This window comes from Pseudorca crassidens, chromosome 19 (assembly GCF_039906515.1).
Source record: "Pseudorca crassidens isolate mPseCra1 chromosome 19, mPseCra1.hap1, whole genome shotgun sequence".
Lineage (NCBI taxonomy): Eukaryota > Metazoa > Chordata > Mammalia > Artiodactyla > Delphinidae > Pseudorca > Pseudorca crassidens.
Genome location: NC_090314.1, coordinates 44,859,996 through 44,879,232, shown reverse-complemented (window position 1 = coordinate 44,879,232; position 19,237 = coordinate 44,859,996). Strand labels below are relative to the sequence as shown.

The 19,237-nt window shown below is 51.3% G+C and overlaps 2 protein-coding genes across 5 annotated transcripts in view; one reads left to right on the top strand and one right to left on the bottom strand.

Annotated features, from left to right (window-relative positions):
- The window catches only part of DNAJC7 (DnaJ heat shock protein family (Hsp40) member C7), a 30,047-nt gene extending 17,920 nt beyond the window's left edge, over window positions 1–12,127 (top strand). For all 3 annotated transcript variants that reach the window (XM_067716271.1, XM_067716272.1, XM_067716273.1), the window contains 9 exons: window positions 448–566; window positions 1,271–1,424; window positions 1,957–2,121; window positions 2,945–3,036; window positions 6,053–6,126; window positions 6,505–6,651; window positions 6,884–7,036; window positions 9,127–9,189; window positions 9,598–12,127. In XM_067716271.1, the coding sequence (XP_067572372.1) occupies window positions 448–566; window positions 1,271–1,424; window positions 1,957–2,121; window positions 2,945–3,036; window positions 6,053–6,126; window positions 6,505–6,651; window positions 6,884–7,036; window positions 9,127–9,189; window positions 9,598–9,635 (1,005 nt within the window). In that variant the 3' untranslated portion in view covers window positions 9,636–12,127. The remainder of the gene's footprint in view (window positions 1–447; window positions 567–1,270; window positions 1,425–1,956; window positions 2,122–2,944; window positions 3,037–6,052; window positions 6,127–6,504; window positions 6,652–6,883; window positions 7,037–9,126; window positions 9,190–9,597) is intronic.
- CNP (2',3'-cyclic nucleotide 3' phosphodiesterase) lies at window positions 11,145–18,319 on the bottom strand. Of its 2 annotated transcripts, none has more exons than XM_067716274.1 (4): window positions 18,160–18,319; window positions 16,215–16,884; window positions 14,076–14,215; window positions 11,145–12,662 (listed from the first exon to the last, which is right to left on the bottom strand). In XM_067716274.1, the coding sequence occupies exons 1-4, from the start codon at window positions 18,160–18,162 to the stop codon at window positions 12,213–12,215; spliced, it is 1,263 nt and encodes a 420-aa protein (XP_067572375.1). In that variant the 5' UTR covers window positions 18,163–18,319; the 3' UTR covers window positions 11,145–12,212. The 2 variants fall into 2 exon arrangements, with proteins under 2 accessions (XP_067572375.1, XP_067572376.1); XM_067716275.1 differs by lacking the exon at window positions 18,160–18,319 and adding an exon at window positions 17,807–18,061.
- Window positions 18,320–19,237: the final 918 nt, after the last annotated feature.

Sequence of the window (19,237 nt, the reverse complement as noted above, 5' to 3'; positions counted from 1 at the left end):
TTATAGGCTCTGGAGTCTTTGTGTCTAAGATCAAATTCTGTTCCTATTTGGTCCAAGGTCCAAGCTTTGGTGACCTTGAACAAGTTACTTAATCTCTACTTCAGTTTTTTCATCAGTAAAATAAGGGTATTAATATTACCTGCTTCAGAAAATTGTTGTGGGCATTAAATGGGTTAATATATAAAGTACTTAGTAAATGTTTGCTGTCATCATTATCATCTGGATCGGCTGCTCTCCTCATTTCAGTGGTTTAATCAAATAAATTAGGGGTGTGTTTGTGTGTGTGTGTGTATATATATTTGTTTGTTTGTTTGTTTGTTTAAACAGGTATATTCTTAAACTCTGGTATTACTTCCCTTTGAATCTGTTGCCTGTAACCAAACTAAAGTCAAGACATTTTCTGGAGTCCAGGATGAAGAACCTTATTTGCTTTCTTCTTCCCCATAGGTTGTTTTTTGCATGGACCGTGCCCTAGAATATGCCCCTGCCTGCCATCGCTTCAAAATCCTCAAAGCAGAATGTTTAGCAATGCTGGGTCGTTATCCAGAAGCACAGTCTGTGGCCAGGTATGAAGTCAGGCCAATTTTGTATTAAAATGCCAGATACCACTGGACGAATGCTGTCTGGCAGTTCCCTACAACAGGAGTTAACATATTGTCCTGTAGGTAGGCCAGCCAGGGTGATCAGACCTTCCTGGGACTTAAAGCCAAAGGTTAGACCGGGTATTATACCGAAAATCCAAAGGTATTTATGTAGGAGTTCAGTAGGTACTTGAGCTATATGTGAAAGAAGAGATGTGTGGATTTTTTGGTGTGTTTTTGTTTTTTTAAATGTCCGTTTCTTTCTACTCAAGGGGTTTGTGAACTCTAAAGGGCTGGATAGTAAATATTTTAGACTTTGCAGGCCGTGTTGTCCCTGTTAACAATTCAACTCAGTCACTATAGTGTAAAAGCAGCCATAGATAATAGATAAACAAATGGTGTGGCTGAGTTTCAATAAAACATTATTTACAAAAACCAGCAGCAGATAGGATGTGGCCTGTGGGCTGTATTTACCAACCCCTGATCTAATAAAGATTGTGAGACACAAGAAGTATATAAGGATAGATACAGGTGATTTATTTGGGGACAGGTTGGGAAGAGTGCTTGGGAATCTACTTTTGGATACTTTCCATATTAGACACATGGTCAAGAAAAAAACTGGCCAAATGATAGTAATGGTGGGGGAGATCCTAACCACAGCTGAATGTGCCCCTTTCTGGCTATTGCAGTGACATTTTACGAATGGATTCCACCAATGCCGATGCTCTATATGTACGAGGTCTTTGCCTTTATTATGAAGATTGTATTGAGAAGGCGGTTCAGTTTTTTGTCCAAGCTCTCCGGATGGCTCCTGACCATGAGAAGGCCTGCGTTGCTTGCAGAGTAAGTTCTAGGCACCAGATCTGGGTAGGAAAGAAAGCTTTCTTTTTGAGCCTTTTAGAGAGTTAGGGTGGAAGGTTTTAGAATCACAGGGAATGTGATAGCACTTCTTCCCTCCTTGCCAGGATGCTTGATCCTTTCATGAGAAATTATTTCAGGGCAACTTTTATTTGCCTAAAGGTAAATGTGATCTATAGGGTCAGATCCTTTTAATATGTAAGTGTGTTTTTTCTTTTTTTCTTCCTTCAGTGAAGAAAAGATAGTAATGCTTATCCTGGGGAGTGGAGGTAAACCCTGGGTAACACAGGTCTCATTGGTATTCTTTTATAAATCTTGGTTTCCCCTGTCCACTCTGTAGGAAGCACCAATGAGCAACAAATAGCCCAGGTGGTGGGGTTGCGCAGGGTGGAGGGCCATGTGATGCTAAACCGCTAGGATCTAAGCAATTGAAAATAGACTCTGGCCTCTCTGTGCAGTGGCCTCTCAGACGAGGCTTTCTGGATGTGAACTGACCTCCCCTTGCTTTTCTCTGTAGAATGCCAAAGCACTTAAAGCAAAGAAAGAAGATGGGAATAAAGCATTTAAAGAAGGAAATTACAAGCTAGCATATGAACTGTACACAGAAGCCCTGGGGATAGACCCCAATAATATAAAAACAAATGCTAAACTCTACTGTAATCGGGGTACGGTTAATTCCAAGGTAAGCACTTGGTCTGGGGCTTGGGGCCTATGGAGATATTTTTAAGGGCCAACAAAGCAGTCTTGGGAAATTTGCCCAATGAGGGTAAGCCAGATGAGAAAAGGTTGATGTTTCAGCTTGTTAGGAACTTCCTTCTGAGAGGCAAGCTTTTAGTTTTTCTGTGGAATTTAGGGGCACTTGAGGGACAGTTCGGAAGGATATTGCCACCTGTTGTTCAAGTTTCTTTCTTCCAGTAAAAGAATGGCTAGAGGCTTTGGGACAATTTTTAAAGCAAGTATTGCTTCTTTTTGCCTAAGCAAGTGATTATTTCTTTTTTAGGAGTGATTTGGAGGAAATTCGAGTATGAGGCAGGCTTAGTTTTTTTCTCCAGTATAACTGATGGTCACCATGCTCAGTTGAAAATGTCCTAAGTTCTGTCCCACACAACTGTCAGAAAGAATAGGCTCCTTGCTCTTGCAGAGTCCTAGTGGTTTAAAAATCACAGTAATTCTGATCCCTCCAGTTGGCCTCTGGAAGAATAGGAGGCAAGAACCACCCTTACTCTTTCCATGTCTTGGTTGGGCACTAACCTGGAATGGTAGAGGTGGTTTATCCTTGCAGATAAGTGTGCTTTGCTTCCATCATTTAGAAAAGAAACCAATTTTGAATTTGGTGTCCTTAACCCTCTGAGATACTGGCTTTCCAGTGACCAAGAATGAGTGTGGCGGTTAGGGGGCCAGCATGACTGATCGATCCTCCTAGAATTTTGAAGCCATGCCCACAGCTTCTGGGCTCCCTCAGTCACCCAAGATGTGAAGTATGACTGCTCCTCTTTTTCCTGAAGCTTAGGAAACTAGATGATGCAATAGAAGACTGCACAAATGCAGTGAAGCTTGATGACACTTATATAAAAGCCTACTTGAGAAGAGCTCAGTGGTAAGTTCCTCTGGTGGGTGGGAGGAAGAGGGTGTTGCTGCTGGCCTGCCAGGGGAATTGCATTATGGATGATGAAGCAGACCCAGGGATGTTGTGAGGTCATTTGGTCCTTCCCCCTGCCTCTAGGTGGGATTGTTCCAGCCCTAGACTATCTTTATAGACCTCCAGCGAAGGAGATTGCACAAGCTCCCTCAGTCTCCCATGCCAGTGTCTTACGCCCCTCACGGTCAGTAAGTTTCCTCTGATGCCTGACCCAAATTCCTTTTGTTAAAGTTTAAATCCATTTCCTTTGGAGATTTTATTTTGTGTCGTACACTTTTGCTCTAACTTGGCATAGTGCTTGGTGCTTGGCACACAGTAGGTGCTCACTCAATTAATGTTTGTTGAATGAACGTATGGTGCTTGGAAGAGGAGGAAAGGTATCTCTTGTGATAGTTGAGAGTTGTGCCTATCCTGTATGTTCTGGGTTAGGGAAGCCAGTCTTTTGACAGGAAGGGATTTAATCTGGCTCAGCCTTCCAGCAGTATATGGAAGCCCCTTTTGAAATATCCTTGTCTGACTAGGATACTCCTGCCTAGGTCTAGTGCTCAGATTTGCCTTCAGAGTCAGGTTGCTCCCCAGCATACTTGTTCATTTTATTCTTGACCCCACTAGACTCTTTTCTCCGGACAGGAACATGAGCAGGGGCTAGGAGAGACCTCTTCCCAGAATCCGTCTTTTCTTTTTTCAGGTTAATCTCCCAGCCGGAGAAGAATGTCCTGTCTTTAAAGTTCCTAAAGGAAGACCTATTTGTTGTATACCAGTCCTCCAACACCCATCCCATTCCTTGTCATGAAATGGCATAGCCAAAGACAGGTGCTGTTACTGCTACCTGACGAGCCCATAGTTCTTCAAGCTTTCCAGTCTCACCAGTTGTGCAGAGCATGGGCTACTCCCCATTTAGTTTTCTCAAAATTATCCACGTTTTTAAAAGATAGGAAAACTCCCGTGTGTAGTGCTTTTTTTTTAAGTGAATTTCTAAGTAGATGACTAAATCTGTCCAACAAACATACACGGAATTATATTACAGATTCTGTGAGACCAACTGTCAGTCATCTCATCTTTTCAAACCACTTGCAGACACACATGGAAGACAAAAGCGTACCCTTTGACCCAGCTAAAGACTTATTTTATCAGACACAAAATGCTATATACATGTTTACTGCAGTGTTATTGTAATAGCATAAGAGGAGAATCTCACCTAGATGTCTAGTGGGAAGGGGGTGGCTGGATACATAATACTGTATCAACTCAATGGAACACTGTAGTGTTTGAACAGCGTTGGGAAGAGAACAGAAAATTCTGGATTTGTTAGGAGGGTAATGGGATGAAGGACTTTGTTTTTCATATGTGCAATAAATAAAAATCAGGAATTGCTTTGATCAGATAGCTCCTTATCTTTGTGGTAGAAACAGAACTGTTCTCTTGAGTGGCTCTGCCATGAGATCCTGCCGCAGAGGACAGCGTGCACTGTTCGGCACAGTCGGCGGAGGGCTTGGCAGCAGTCCCCTCAGGCAGCTGGGATTGACAAGAAGTACTGGAGATTAGTTCAGGCCAGAGCCTTACGAGAGCCCTGACTACTGCCCCAGTCCGCCTCAGCTCACCCCTACAGGTGGGGAGAGGCCAGATCTTTGCTACATTTCCCATGATGGGCTGGAGTTTTCCATTTGTCCTAAAGCTCTACTTTTCTACTTTTTCTTCAACTTAAAAAAAATATTTTAATGTAAGGATGTCCTTGAATTAAAAAAAAAATGTGAAGTAAAAATGCAAGTCACTAATATAAGCTTATTTAGTACATTATGTAGGGCCTGGTAAGTCCATCAAGGTAGCTTGTTTGTCACATCATTTCTATACCCAGAGCTGTCAGTTCTTAATTTTCTGTTACTTCAGTTTATATTATTATACTCCATCCTGCAGATGGGTTCTCTGTACTCCTAGTAGCATTTGTGCCTTGCGTTTGTGGGGCATTGGTTTTGTCACCATTTTTTAAAAGTCATTAATCAAGATGTGGCCAGAAAATCAGATGCCTAAGATGTTGGGCTTCACTTTTGCCAGCCACATCAGTAGTGCTCCCCCTGCTCTGGCCTCTAAGCCTGGTGGGGCTCTGTGATGTTTGCAAAGATCGGCTTGTGTGGCAGCAGTGTAATAAATTGAACCTCTTTGTGCAGTGGCTAGCTGCACTGCATGGTCACTTCCCACTCCCCAGCTGATGGTGACTGTCTGGAACTGCTACCAGAGTCTGTTTAATCGGTAGGCCAGTCTTGGAGCCAGTGATATTATCAGGAAAATGCCCTTTACTTCTGTGGAAGAGACACTTAAAAGGTCTGGCGATCAGCCTGTCAAGCTTGTTTCCTCCCATCTTGGGCCAGGGGCCCTCCATTCTTCTGTGCTGTTGAAGTAGAAGCAAGCCTGTGTTTACGTCTCCTTTTCTATCTCATTAACCTACATCTCTCGGATTGATTAGTCTTAATGGAAGCATTTGCCAGCAGCCACCACCTTGAACTTGATCCTTCCAGTGGCTGACGAATCCCACACCTCTGGATTGGAGCTGGCCCTGCATGTTTATGGTACTCATTGTTTCCAAGCTCTTCCATATCCATTGACCTCACTTGATAGTTTTTCTCCTGTGTTTCAGTCCCAAGTAATCAAGTAGGTACCTTCACGTTTGTCTCTCCTGAGGTGATCCAGATGCCTCTCGGTGGCTCTGAGTGAAATCAGAAGGAACTTTCTCCTCTTGGTTGCTGTCTGCTCAGAGCAGAATATCACTTTGCTGGTTAGGTGCAAGTGGCATGAGACCTCTCTCTCTCTCGAGGACTTGGTAGTTCATTTTTCACATGGCTAGCTTAAGGACTCCTGTTTCATGAAGCGTCTCAACCAAAAGTGTGTGTCTCTCGCTTGAGCCGCGCCTCTTCCCCTAGAGTGGTACTGAAGGCCACTGCTATTTACGTCGCTGTACTGCCCTGTATTTCCTTCTCAGTTACATGGACACAGAACAGTATGAAGAAGCAGTACGGGACTATGAAAAAGTGTATCAGACGGAGAAAACAAAAGGTAAAGGAGTTCGAGAGCATGTTTCTCAGGGAATTGTGTGGTCTGACTTGTAGGTCCTAAAACTGGACATAGGAGTAGTTTGATTCAGGGATGAATGAACCTGGAGCTTATTTGAAGAAGTGAGCAGAGACCCCGAGAGTGGGACAAGGCACCTGTTTTCTGGTCCCCAGTCCTCCCTGTCACTTTCACTTGCTTTTCTGTGTGATGAGGCCAATGTGAAGAACATACCTAGCAGTAGATTTTTTTAATCTCCAGAAGAAAACACCGTAAAAGCCCCTGGTAAGGTTAATGAGGCTTCTGACTCCAGGGCATCTGGGCGGGGCCTGGTAAGGGAAGCCAGAATCAGGCGCGTCGTTGACGCCAGATGTCTTCCTCCAGAACACAAACAGCTCCTAAAAAATGCACAGCTGGAACTGAAGAAGAGTAAGAGGAAAGATTACTACAAGATTCTCGGAGTAGACAAGAATGCCTCTGAGGACGAGATCAAGAAAGCTTATCGGAAACGGGCCTTGATGCACCATCCAGGTAGCGCGGGTGGGGAGGGGGCTCGGTGCGAGGAGCAGGCTAGGCCGGCCGCTGCCACGCTCAGTCCAGCACGAAAGCCTCAGAGAGGCTGCTCAGCTGGAATAAGGTGTTGCTCAGTTCCATACCCTCCAAGTTCGGGAAGTACCAGATTCTAAAATCAGGGATAATGTGGTCTTTCTGTCAGACTTTGTTTTCTTCAGGCTCTGAGTTCTTCCCATACTCCTCCCTTTAGATCGGCACAGTGGAGCCAGTGCTGAAGTTCAGAAGGAGGAGGAGAAAAAGTTCAAGGAAGTCGGAGAAGCTTTTACCATTCTCTCCGACCCCAAGAAAAAGACTCGATATGACAGTGGACAAGACCTGGATGAAGAGGGCATGAATATGGGTGGTGAGTTGGCAGTTGGTTGGGGCAGCCTAGGATGAATCTGACAGCTGCGGAACGTTACCATTTTTTTAAAGACACTCCAGAGGGAGAGTCTTATGTAATCAGCCAGTGATGCGCTGCAATTTGTAAAGTGCACTCTGATAAGTACCCGTAATGTGTGAGGTACTCTGATGGGTGTGGAAAATAACAAAGGTGAATCAAACATTCCCTGACGTCCGGGAACCCACAGTCCAGGGGTTTGCAAACTCTGGCCCATAGGCCAAGTCTGACCCCTGGTCTAATAGACACGGAGTCCAACGAGGGCAATAAAATATAGCAGGTGTCAAGGGTGCAGAGTGGGTGCCAAGGAGGTCAGCACTAGCAAGGGAAGGCTTGGGTGTGCAGAAAAGCATAGCACCTTGTGGGAGCTACCAGGGGCTCGGCTAGGAGGATAGAGGGTGCTCGAGGCACAGAGCGGTGAGAACTGCACAGAAGCTGGCTCAGACCTCAGCAGGCCTTAGAGGCTACAGGAAAGAATGTGGGCTTTTCCTTTCGGCTGGAAGTTCTTTCTTCCCCCACTGCAAAGTGTTTGCTGATACTTATGCGTCTCCCACATTCCTGTAAGCCCTCACAGACTGCAGTTTCCCCAGAAGACCTAGAATGAAGTAAAGTGCAGCCGTGAGCGTCATTGCTGACTGTGAGCTTAGATGGAGATAAAAGAAGCCCCGAACAATGCCCAGTTCTCAGACCGCTGCCTCTGACGCCAGGCCTTTCTCTTCCACTGAGAAAATGTACTGGAATTTTAAATAAGGTTGATGCTCTACAGATAGTTCTCACCTTGCCAGTTCGTGTGTATGTGTCTCTGTGTGTGTGTCTGTGTTATAAAACCTAGTTTTGGACTTTCTGACGGTCCAGTGTTTGGGACTCTGCGCTTCCGCTGTAGGGGGCATGGTTTTAATGCTGCGAGGTGCAGCTCCCCCCCCCCCCCCGGCCAAAAAAAAAATAATAAACATTGCTCTGCCCAGCAGTTGAGAAGAGTTGTAAGCAGTCGAAAGCTGTTGAAGGGATACAAGTCGGGGAGCCATGGACCTCATTTAGGCTCTGGAGATGTATTTGTGATGGCAGTGAGGCGAGCTGGTTTGGAAAGGGTGAGGAGGAGGGAAGACACAATCACTAGGAGAGAATCGGAGGGTACAATCGGGAGACAGTGTGAGAATCAACAGGAGTGGCTGCAGAACATGTTGGGCGAGGCAGAGGACTAAGTCAAGAGTGGCTTTGGCACAGCTGGCCTGATGGGGCTGTTCCCTGAGCTGGGGACCCAGGAACATGAGCAGATACACAGGCAAAGAAAAATTCACTTTTGGACACGACGTGCCTGTGGGTGGGATTGGCTGGTGGAGATAAATCCTGTGCAGCTTAGGGAGTTAGGCAGACTGGCGGTGTGAGACCTGCTGTGGCCTGGTGAAGAAAGCACGGTGCTAGAGGCACACAGGAGTTGGCAGTGTTGTTTTGTTGCTTTCACTGGCCGCGTGATCTTGGGCAAGTTACTTGAGCTTCTGCTTAGGTTTTGTTGAGTATAAATTGGTACTCAATGATACAATGTATGCAAAGTACCCAGCACCGTGGTTGGCACCTGGTAGGTGCTTAGTAAACTATAGCTTTTTTCCTGGCATACAGTGTAGACAGAGTATGGCATCAAACACATGCAGTAAATCATAGGTCTCATTCTTATATACAGTCTTAGTAGCACTTAAGTGATACATTTTAGTCTTTTCAGTAGCAGCCCCAGCATTATAGGGAGACAGTGTGGAGAAAGTCTTACGTCGTAAAGCGCAAATGGCATTTCCAGTTGTTGAGAAGGCCCAGTGAAGTGGGTTGAGGCAAAGAAAGCTTTCCTTTGGGACCATGCTTGGAAGAAGGGAACACATCCTGGGAGTGGGATCAAGTAGTGGGATCACCTCTCGTCGGTGAAGTTTGGGGAAAGGAGGGAAGTGATATTATCTGGGAAAGCTTTGGAGACCCATTAGAGAATGGGTCTCTCTTAAGTTCCTCTTCAGACACTTCTAATTTTTTCACCTTTTTGTGCCTTCTCTGCTTCTCACTTTGCTTCGCAGATTTTGATGCGAACAATATCTTCAAGGCATTCTTTGGCGGTCCTGGGGGCTTCAGCTTTGAAGGTGGGTGTGCCTGAGTTCCCAGACCACAAACCGACACAAGGACTCCCCAGTTAGGCAGCACTAGGGGCCCAACAGTGGAGGCAGCAGAATTCTCGTCCAGCAGTACATCTACACCCTCGGGTGCTGCTGAGGATGGAGGAGGGGTTTGCGGGCACACCAGCACAGGGTCAGGGAGACGTCTCTAAGCTTCCTAGTACCGGAGCTTCTCTGCAAGAGTGAAGGTGTTAGAACTACGCACGTGCAACCTGCTTGCATGCTCCCTCCTGCACCCCAAGGCCCAGCCTGTTTGATACCCTTAGAGGTTTGTCTGTTTGAAGTAGCCCTTAAAGACTCTCCATAATCAGGGCAAACTGATCTTCCCCCAGAAAACCCACAGAGCCAGCTGACAAGCTTTTCTTTTCCCTACAGCATCTGGTCCAGGGAATTTCTTTTTTCAGTTTGGCTAATGAAAGGAAACCATCCAGAACCCAGAAAATGCAGACTTGCTCCGTTTAACCTCGAATGTGGCTGGACACAGCTCACCTCCTCCCTTCATTATGATCCACGTACTTAGAGCAGTTTCGTTTTCTCAGTTGGATACCCAGTGTCTGTGTGAGTGGGGTGAAGGAAAGGGAGCCAGTGCCGAAGACTGCGGGTAGGGGAGGGAGGTGGGGGGTGGACAGGGCAGCTTGTGAATTTTTGTTTTACTGTTTAACTTTATTAAAAAAAAAAAATTAAGAGAATAAAATGTTTTGACCCTTTCTGGCACTTTGCTCTGGCAACTGCTTTGTGTCACTCCAGAGTCAGTGGGCCAGAGCTGAGCCCCCAGCACGGAGCTGATGCCCACGTGGACTTTAGGCTCCGCGAGCCACCCCACGAGGGGTGGGGGCACCTGGGGGCAGGTGGGGTGCTGGCTGCCCCCAAATCGGCTTGGCACAGGAGTGCTGAGCAGGCCCTGGGGATGCTGCCGTGCCCAGCCTGATGCCAGTCATGGGGCAGCGAGTTCAGAAAACACATTTTATGGTAGGGCCACCAGAAATCACTAGAAGCTGCATGTGTCCAAAGTGGGTGCCAGGTGTCAGGCTGGGCTAACTCAGAGGTTTACACGGGCTCTGAGTTCTCACTGCTTGAGGGAGATGGTGACAAGGACAAAATCCTGCCTTTTTGACCCTCAGACCCTTTCCAAGTGGGACAGGCAGCTCCTGGGTGCAGGGATCTGGGCGCTGACGTCAGCTCACTTAGCTGGAAACAGCATTCTTAGCAAACGCCCCTTGACTTCTCCACTGGTGTCCCTTCCTGTATGGGAGGCAAGCAGGGGGACGAAGCAGTGGTATATGTCATGCTGTTCAGGTCAAGCTTTTGTGTTTGTGGTGAATAATTTCAGTTCCAGGCAGACACACTTGAAGCTTTGGCTGAAGCTCTGATTTTGGTGCTTTGGGTAAGTAGAGATGGCTGGGTAAAGACCTTGGCCCAAATAGCTATTTCTCTTCCATCTGAGCCTCTGCCCCTTTCTTTTCAGTCTTCCCCCTTTAGTGCCAAAGCTGCGCTGAAATGCTGACTGCGTGAGGCCTGGGAGGTTCCCATGTAGCCATCCAGGCCCCTGTTGGCTTGGAAGAGTCAGCTCTTCCCTTGTGTTTGAAGTGGCACTGATCTGAAGGTGGCCTTCCCTAGAGAACCGCAGGCACACCTGTGGGCCTGTGCCCAGTTGCTGGGGGGTGGCAGCTCTGTGCTCCACGTCCCTCACGCCGGCCAACTCCCACTGCCTGTGTGCATCCAAGACCAGCCTCTCTCCCTTCTGCCTCCTCGTGAAAGCCAACAGTGTTCCACTGCCCAGCCTCGCCGCAGCTGTGCTCAGCCCGCAGAGGGGAGACAGGACCGATGGCCCCAAGCTGGGGACAAAGGCAGTCCTGATGCACCCGGCCCTTGCCCCAGGGAGACTGAGCTGGGCACAGAGGGCGAGAGAGACTGCACGCAGCTAGGATTAACACGATTTATTTCATTATCAGTCTTACAAGTTGCTGAGGTTGGGCAAAGCCAGGATAGTAACTAAAATCCCGGGCACTTCTGTCAAGTGACAACCCGATTAGCAAGGCCCTGTTACTGAGCAGAGGACAGCAGAGGGCACCCCAGGAACCACAGCACCTGCAGCGATGTTAAAAGCCCCTTCCCAGAGGCACCGGGTGGGGCTTGGCACGAAACTGCTGGGGGCCACTCCATTGGCTCTTGGTACCCACTGACCCCCTTTAGCGGAGGCACAGAGGCCTCCGGAGGCACCAAGGAGGCAAGATGGGCTGGGCAGACAGCAAGATTGGAGCTCTCCCACCGAGGCGCTGTCTCTGGCCCTGATCTCCCCATCCACACGACAGAGCTACGCCCCTGGAAGGATGGCAGCCCACCCGCTTCCTGGGGTGAGACCTGTAGCCAGCCTGGGATGCGGCTGCTGCTTATTGTTTTCTTCCCTAGTATCAAACTGTTACCTAGTTACAGTGTGAGGAGGGGACACGCACTTAGGACCAAAGGTGGAAGGTAAAAACCCCTTTTCTACCCCGGTAAATAGCCCCAGGCTTTCTGGGGCTACACTGATTAAGAAATGGGATCAAAGCCCAGGGATCATCCCGTCTCAAATCCACCACTAGTCTTCTGTGGCCGTGGTGACCACCCCGTGAATACGAGCAGCGCTGGGGTGTCCCTCCCCACTAGCCGGCCCCGTGTGGGGCAGTGGGCCTAGGGGCCCAGCAACTGTAAGCGGGGCTTGGGGTCGTGGCTCCGGTCCAGGCCCAACTCTGGCCCAGCCTCGTCAGCTTTGGTCCAGGTTCCTGAATGGCGCCTACCCACCCCCTTGTGTTGAGAGCTTGAGCGTTAGAGGGGAAGGGGGTGGGCAGGAAGAAAGAGCAGTTATTTTACACGTTTTTAAAAAGTTACAAGAAGGTTAACTGAGTAAAAAAAAAAAAAAGAAAAATCTTAAACCAAAAATCAAGCAGAGGGATGCTTCCCTCTCCTCCCCATTCCCTTGAAAAGAGCGGGGGCCTGTGGCCCGGGAACACTCAGATGATGGTGCAGGACTGAACGGCGCCACCCTTGCGGCCGCCCCGTGTGGGCACGGCCTTGCCCTTCCCGTAGTACCCCGTGAAGATGGCCCTGACCTCCATCTTCTTGGCCAGGTTCAGCATCCAGCGCCCACTGCCCAAGGAGTAGAGCTTGCCCCGGCTGAGCTCACCCACCTCCTCGCCGCGGTTACCCCCCTTCTCCTGCTTCACAATCTCTAGCAGGTCAATACCCGTCTGCACGGCTTCCACATCACCCGCGCAGCCCAGGGTGATGTGCGCGCGGCTGCCCCGTGCCAGGCTGTCAGAGGGGGACAGCTTGTCCACGTCGTTTGGCCACAAGGCCAGCTCCTGCTCACTCAGCTCTACCCGGGCTCCCGTCGTCTTGGGTGTCACAAAGAGGGCAGAGATGGTCAGCGTGAAGGCCTTGCCGTAGGATTTCTTCACCACCTACGGAGAGAGGACAGAGGACTGAGCTGGAGGTGGCGGCATCAAGAGAGGACAGTGAGTGCCACCGAGCAGAGCCCGCAGACATCCACATCCACGGCCATGTGCTGGCAGGATGTCTTTCCACTGACACTGTCCAGGCTGCTTGAAAAAATGAAGGTGCCAGAGAGGCAGGAGAGAGCAGGCGTGAGACGCAAGGCTTCTTGAGCTCAGGCCGGGCTCCCCACCCACTAGCTTCAGGGCTCATTCACCTGTAAGAGACAGCTGAGGCTAGAACCTTCCTCAGCGTGAGGACTAAAGAAGAGCCTGGGGCTTCCCTGGTGGTGCACTGTTTGAGAGTCCGCCTGCCGATGCAGGGGACACGGGTTCGTGCCCCGGTCCGGGAAGACCCCATATGCCGCAGAGCGGCTGGGCCCATGAGCCATGGCCGCTGAGCCTGCGCGTCCGGAGCCTGTGCTCCGCAACGGGAGAGGCCACAACAGTGAGAGGCTCGCGTACCGCAAAAAAAAAAAAAAGAAGAGCCTGACAAGGGCTGTTGTCGTTACTACTCGACTCACCCTGTGAAAGCACCCTGGTATCCAGGCACTATCCTGGAGGGTGGGGTGAGGTCGGAAATAAAGGACTTTGATCCAAATCGACTCCATACACTTTGGCTTACATTATATCTGATTCTCTGAAAAAGCCCATCTCTCCGATTTTGACCATGAAATCTTCCCTATTTTGCTCACACCCCCTGGTCCTAACAGTGTCTAGTGCATAACAGGTGCTTAATAAACACTGCTAAATGAATGAACAGAGATGGGAGTGAAAGTGCTGTGTTCATTCATGCAGCTGTGGTAGGTGCTAAGGATACAAGGTGAGCCACACTGTAAATAGTGCTGCCCTCAGGGAGCTTCCATTCGTGTGGGAGGAGACCAATGAATAAACAAAATGGCTGCATTAACCTAGGCAGAGAAGTGGGGGAGCTGGCAGAGGGTCAGGGACGGCCTTGCTGTGAAGGCAACCTGAAGGAGGCTGGAGTCGGCCAGGCCCGGTGGTTAAGGATCCCATGTCAGAGGCTGTGGGCGGGGCTGGTACCCCTAAGCCAATAAGCCTCCCTGTCGACACTCCCCACTTCAGAGCGCAGCCAGGCTTCAGACTGGGGGTAAGGGACTTCTAGCCTTTGGAACTGAACACAGGCTTAGAGGCCAGAGCAGGAGCTGCTGCCAACCAGCATTCTCTGCGCATCTGCAGAAGGAACAGGCTCTGATGGGCAGGCCCTGCGGGGCACTACACAGGCTTCGGTGAGCTGGGGATGGAGCTGCCTCTTTTCCTGAGAGGCTGTCTGGTTTGTGGTCCCTGCCTTGAGCCGGTACCCATCTCCAGAAGACCCTGCCCTCTCCCCACCTCAGCCAGGTGTCCCCGAGGAGCACTCACATCCTGCTGGGCGTACTCGTCTGCCCCAGCGGCCTTCCCATAGTCACAGAACTTGGTTGTGCAGTGCAGCACGCCCGGGGGTCTCTTCCCAAAGTAGGTGACCAGTTCCATCTTCTCCCTGGGCTCATCCCCAGAGACAACTGAAGGGAGAGAGAGTGGGGCAGTCAGGGCGGGAGAGCAGGGGCATTGCAACATCTATCACCAAGACCATGGGAGACCCAGAGGAAACAAATCAGACATTAGGTATAAATTTGCAATCCACTGTAACTGAGCGATCCACTACCATCCATTAGTTGGTCAAATAGCAACTCTGGAGCTATGAAAAGGTGTTGATACGCGTTCCCTGCTTTATGTTCTGCAGATGTTTACGTCTCTTACCCAGATGTGAAAACTAAGGCACTTGTAACCCAGGGGTAGGCGGCATATGCCACGGGAATCTGAACTGCACTAGCTACGCATCTGGAAAGAGGGAAGCAGCTCATGAAAAATGGGGCAGAAAGAAAAAAGAGGTTGGGAACTGTGTGGTATAATGGAAGGAGCCCGAAACAGCATAATTAACATCCAGCCCACTTCCAAGCCTGTGGACCTGGGGCAAGTGATTGACCCTAACCTGTCAATCAAATACAACTTGGGGTGGCCACACGTCCCAGTTTTCCCAAGACCACCTAGGTAAGTATTAGTCGTGCCCCATTTCACTCAGCGGCCACTTGAACAAGAAGTTACCTGGTCACTGTAATAATAGGTAGCTTACAGCCTTGTTTGGCGAAAGCAAGCCTACAATGGGCCTGGTGCAGGAAGGGTCTTGGGAGGTAACAGGATGACATTATGCGGCTGGTAGTTTCGATGAGACTTGGGGTATCCGTGATTTCAATTTCCAGACTTCAAGCCTTGTCATGGCTAGCTTCAGAGTCACTAGGCTTTTCCTGTTTACCCCCAGGGTTGAATCCCTGTGAAGGACGTCGCTCACCCTCCACAGGGGAGGGAGACCTCTACACTGAGGGCAGGCCTTGTTTGTGGCCCATTACATTTCTCCTGCTGTGTCCTGGGCAGAAGGATCCCAGTTTTTAATGGTAAAAGCAGCTTCAAGAGGCAATCTCCAGGGCAGAACCAGCTCTAACTAGGAGCCCTGCCTTGGGAGCTTCTCTGCCACGCTCTTCACGGGTAAAGGGCTCACGCCCGGCTGGTGCAGGTACCACAGTTCCCCGGTTTCCCAGCATTCGAATTTTAGGAGCCAAGATAAGAGTTCTCTGAGAACTTATACCGGCACAAATTACCTCTGACAATGCAAAGAAACACGGGTGGGGATATTTCAAGTATGAAGATAGTCTAACATCAGGGGGAACTAGGAATGAGTTAAAGGAAGAACAGATGATTAGTGGGAGTGGGTGACATATTCCCCAAAGGGCCACTGGAGAAGGAGGGCCACCAGGGTCCTTCCCTATCCCAAACCTCCCCTCTCGATGGAGCAAACAGCCCCTGCAGGAGCGAACCCTGGTCCAACCCAGTAAGGGGAGGCCCCTCTAGAGGCAACAGAGTCGAGCTTTCACTACAGCTTTGGGCAAACCCGGCAACCCTTCTGGGCATTTTCCCATCTGCAAAAACGAGGGGCTAGACTAGGGAGACTTCTCTGGAGCTGTGGGATGCCACAGGAGGTGCGCTGGATAGCTCAAGGCCTGGGAACCATCGCCAGTGGAGTCACAATAGTCCAAGTTGTCATTTTTCTGCAGCTTAGGGCTGCATGGCATATTCTATTCTAGAAAATAGTTCTGCTGCTAAAAATGAGTTTGAGAACATCGGACCAGATTCTCCCTCCAAGGTTTTACGAAATGTTGATGTAGTAATTTGTTTTTCCCACCTCTAAGACGGGGTCAGTGGCCTCGATCCAGGCTGGGAGAGCGCAGATGGGGAGCAGAGGGCAGGAGGAAGGGTGCGGTGAGAGGGAAGGTGCCTGGCAAACGCCTCTCCCGTAACCCACGGAGCGTCCACCACCCAAAGCGGCCTCTGCCGGTACCAGGTGAGCCCCCTGCCTCCCCCAGTGCTTTGAGAACAATGGCCCCGGGCACGCAGCACCCTGTGCCCAGCAAGAGGGGCTTACAAATAAGGCTAACTGCCCCCACCCGCCCCCACCCCGCCACCTACAGTGTCGCAGCTCCTTCTTGAAGGCCTTGTGGTTGCCCAGCTCCTCGAGGAAGGCCTGGCCGGCTTTGCGGAGGCCCTCGGAACTCTTCCTGGTCAGGAACCAGCCGAAGTAGAGCGGCAGGAAGTCCTTCTCCAAACCAGGCTTCAGCTTCTTCAGATCGTCGGCTGACAGCTGCCACTGGTTCTTCTCCTTGAGCTGGGCACAGTCCAGCCGCCACGCCGTCTTGGGCTCCACCAGCACCACCTGGTACTGGTACTGGTCGGCCAGCTCAAAGAGTTGTTCCAGCCGCTCCCGCTCGTGGTTGGTGTCATCCAGCACGAGGACCCGGACGTCCCGGCGGCAGTAAGCAGCCAGGTCCTCATCCAGCTGCTTGTACTCCTCGGAGAAGGCCCCCCGGGCACCGGGGTTGATCTTGTAGGTGTCGGCGGACACCATCTTGGTGCCATCCCGGTACCTGTCCACGATGACCCGGGCCAGCGTGGACTTGCCGCTCCCGGGCAGGCCGCGCAGGATGAAGAGCGTTTTGCATTCCTGCAGTGCGGCCACCGTCTCCTCGTCCTGCAGGAAGGGAAACTGCAGCTCTGGCTTGTCCTTGGCCCCTGAGGATGACATTTTGCGGAAGAAGATCTTGGGCAGGAACGTTTGGCTCTTTCGGGAGAAGCCTCTATTCTGTGTGAGGAGGGGAAGACAGACATCAGCCAGGTCACTCAGGGCCACCCCGCCAGCTTCGCCTCCTTGTCTCTGGCCTCTTTCTAACCGGGAACCCCAGCTGGCTCAGGTGCTACGGCCCTGATTGACAGGCACCCCTGGTGCCTTGGGCACCCTTCCAAGCCTTGGGTTGCTGGACGTCTCTCCTCGGTCCTCGAGACCTGATGGCTTCTGGCTTTGCAGGATGGAGAGGAATGCTTGTCTGAGCGGTCCTAAACTCTTTCCTCTAGTGAGAACCGTAGCCTCAAGGATTAGCCTCAAGGATCGCCCACTGCTGCCACCTCGAAAGGAAAACGGTGCTGGAAGTGCGTGCAGGGGCGGGCCTGAAGCCTGCGTTTCTAGGAGTGAACCCTAACTTTATATTCCTGGCACTTATTAAGGATGACCTCTTTGGAGATGGGGGTCTCTATATCTGGGCAAAGCCATAGCGGCCGTGGCCCTGTGGGCACAGAGCAGGGTGAGGGTGGAGAAGGGTCACCCAAAGACCGCCTCCCTTCCCCCAACAATGCCAGTGACAGATAATACTCTCTTGTCTGGGATGGGGGGACAATGGTCCCACAGAAGGGCTGGCGGGGGGCAGGGCAGGAGAGCGCTAGACAAAGGGCTTCATTCAGCACGCCTGCCACCTCCTCCTCCTCTCCCTTGGACCCCCCACAAAGTCGTGGTCTTTGTGCCTGCCCCAGGACTGGGCGGTTCAGGGCACCTGCGTCCAGGGTCTAGCTCTGCTCACCCCTTGCTGTGTGTCAGCAGCACCTGAGTCACTTGTTTTCCTGCCTGCTAAAACCCACAGGTGACAATCAGTAGTTTTTACTGTACAGCGCCTTCTCCTCTAAACCGCGAGGCCCCACCTCCCGCCAGCACCCTGAGTGCTCGGCTGGCGTACCTTTATCTCAGACAAGGCCCTGGGCAGGGGAGGGCGCCGAACGCCAGCCCAGCGCGGGCCCAGCGCATGCTACCCCGGCCCACCCGCCAGCCGGGTCGGCTCCGGGGCAGCACCTTCTGCAGAGCGGTTCCCTTCCTCCTCCAGGTCCGTCCGCACTCCCCACTCTCCCAGCATCACCCCTACCTCAGGCCTGTACCGGAGGGCCAAGAAAGCCCCGACTCAACTGCGGAACTTCGGGTCCTCATTTGCATGCCACTTCCTCTCCCAAATTCCCCAATACTCCCGTTTTCCGTTAAGGTGCCACCCCGGCCCGGTTTGCTTGCTCCCCTCCCGGCCTTCCCGCGCCCGCTTACCATGATGAGGAGGGGGCGCCGCCGTCACAGCACCAGCTCTCCGGGGCCGCCCGCCTGCGCGGAGGGACACGGAGTGTAGCGGTGACGCGACCCCACTGGGCACCGCCTTACATAGCCCGGGGGCGGAGCGCGCGCGGGCTGGCCCCGGGTGGGCCAAGCCCGGCCCCCTTTGCGCAGGCGCGGCGAGTCGAAACCCGAAACTGACTCGGCGCTGGGGCGTGGCGGCAGTGCTGCCGGCCGCCCTCCCGCACGCCCGCACGCCCGCCGCGTGGGGCACCTGGGCTCCGAGGCACCTGTGCGGCGACGTACGCTGGGGGAGGTGGGGAGTGGAGGGCTTGTGCGGCCTCTTCTTCTCGTACAAGGTAATGATGAACTCCTTGAAGAGGCAGGCAGTCACCCCTCCCGGGTCCCGCGCCGAGATTAGGTTGAGGCGAGGGAGGCAGGGTCGTGCAAGTACAAGGTCGAATCCTGTCTTTATTTTAAATTTTGATATTTTACTCATCATCGGGTTTTGCATTAATTGTTTTTTACAGTATTGCGTTAAAATACTTTCTCTTCCTTATTGAGTTTTTTGGCCCTACGTTCCTTAAAAGTTGCATCTGAAATGCCTCACTTGCCTCCCCCTAGTCCGGCAGGTCCCAGCCTCTGCCCCAACCAACCCCAGCCGTTTGGGACTAGGATGGCAGTGGCCAAAGGGGCAGATGAATAATGTAATGAAATCCTAACTCGCGTCCTCAGCTGCTCAGCCACCCCCTCTGTGAAACCACTGAAAGCTCAGTGGGTGGGTATTTAAGAGCTTCCTGTGCACCAGGTGCTGTGCTAAGCACCCGTATAATCTTTACACCAGTCACTGAGGCAGGTACTCGTTACACAGAGGAGGAGACAAGCTGGAGGAGCCTGGTTTACTTGACTGTACCGCCCGGCCCTGGGGTGGCACAGGTGGGTCCAGCCGCAGCTCCTACTCTCAGCTGCTCCCTGTTCGTGGGCAGACACCTTCCTTCTCCGTCTGGGCTCCTAGAGTCCCACCAGTGCCAGCGTGCACTTCATTCTGTTTTCAAGGCTTAGGGGTTTACAAGTA

Bases quoted from the DNA above. Each gene is read 5' to 3' on its own strand.
- CNP (XM_067716274.1), bottom strand. The intron at 14,216-16,214 runs GTAGGTGGCGGG...CTCTCCCTTCAG, and splicing joins CAAGAAGGAGCTGCGACACT to TTGTCTCTGGGGATGAGCCC. The intron at 12,663-14,075 runs GTGAGTGCTCCT...CTCTCTCCGTAG, and splicing joins ACGAGTACGCCCAGCAGGAT to GTGGTGAAGAAATCCTACGG.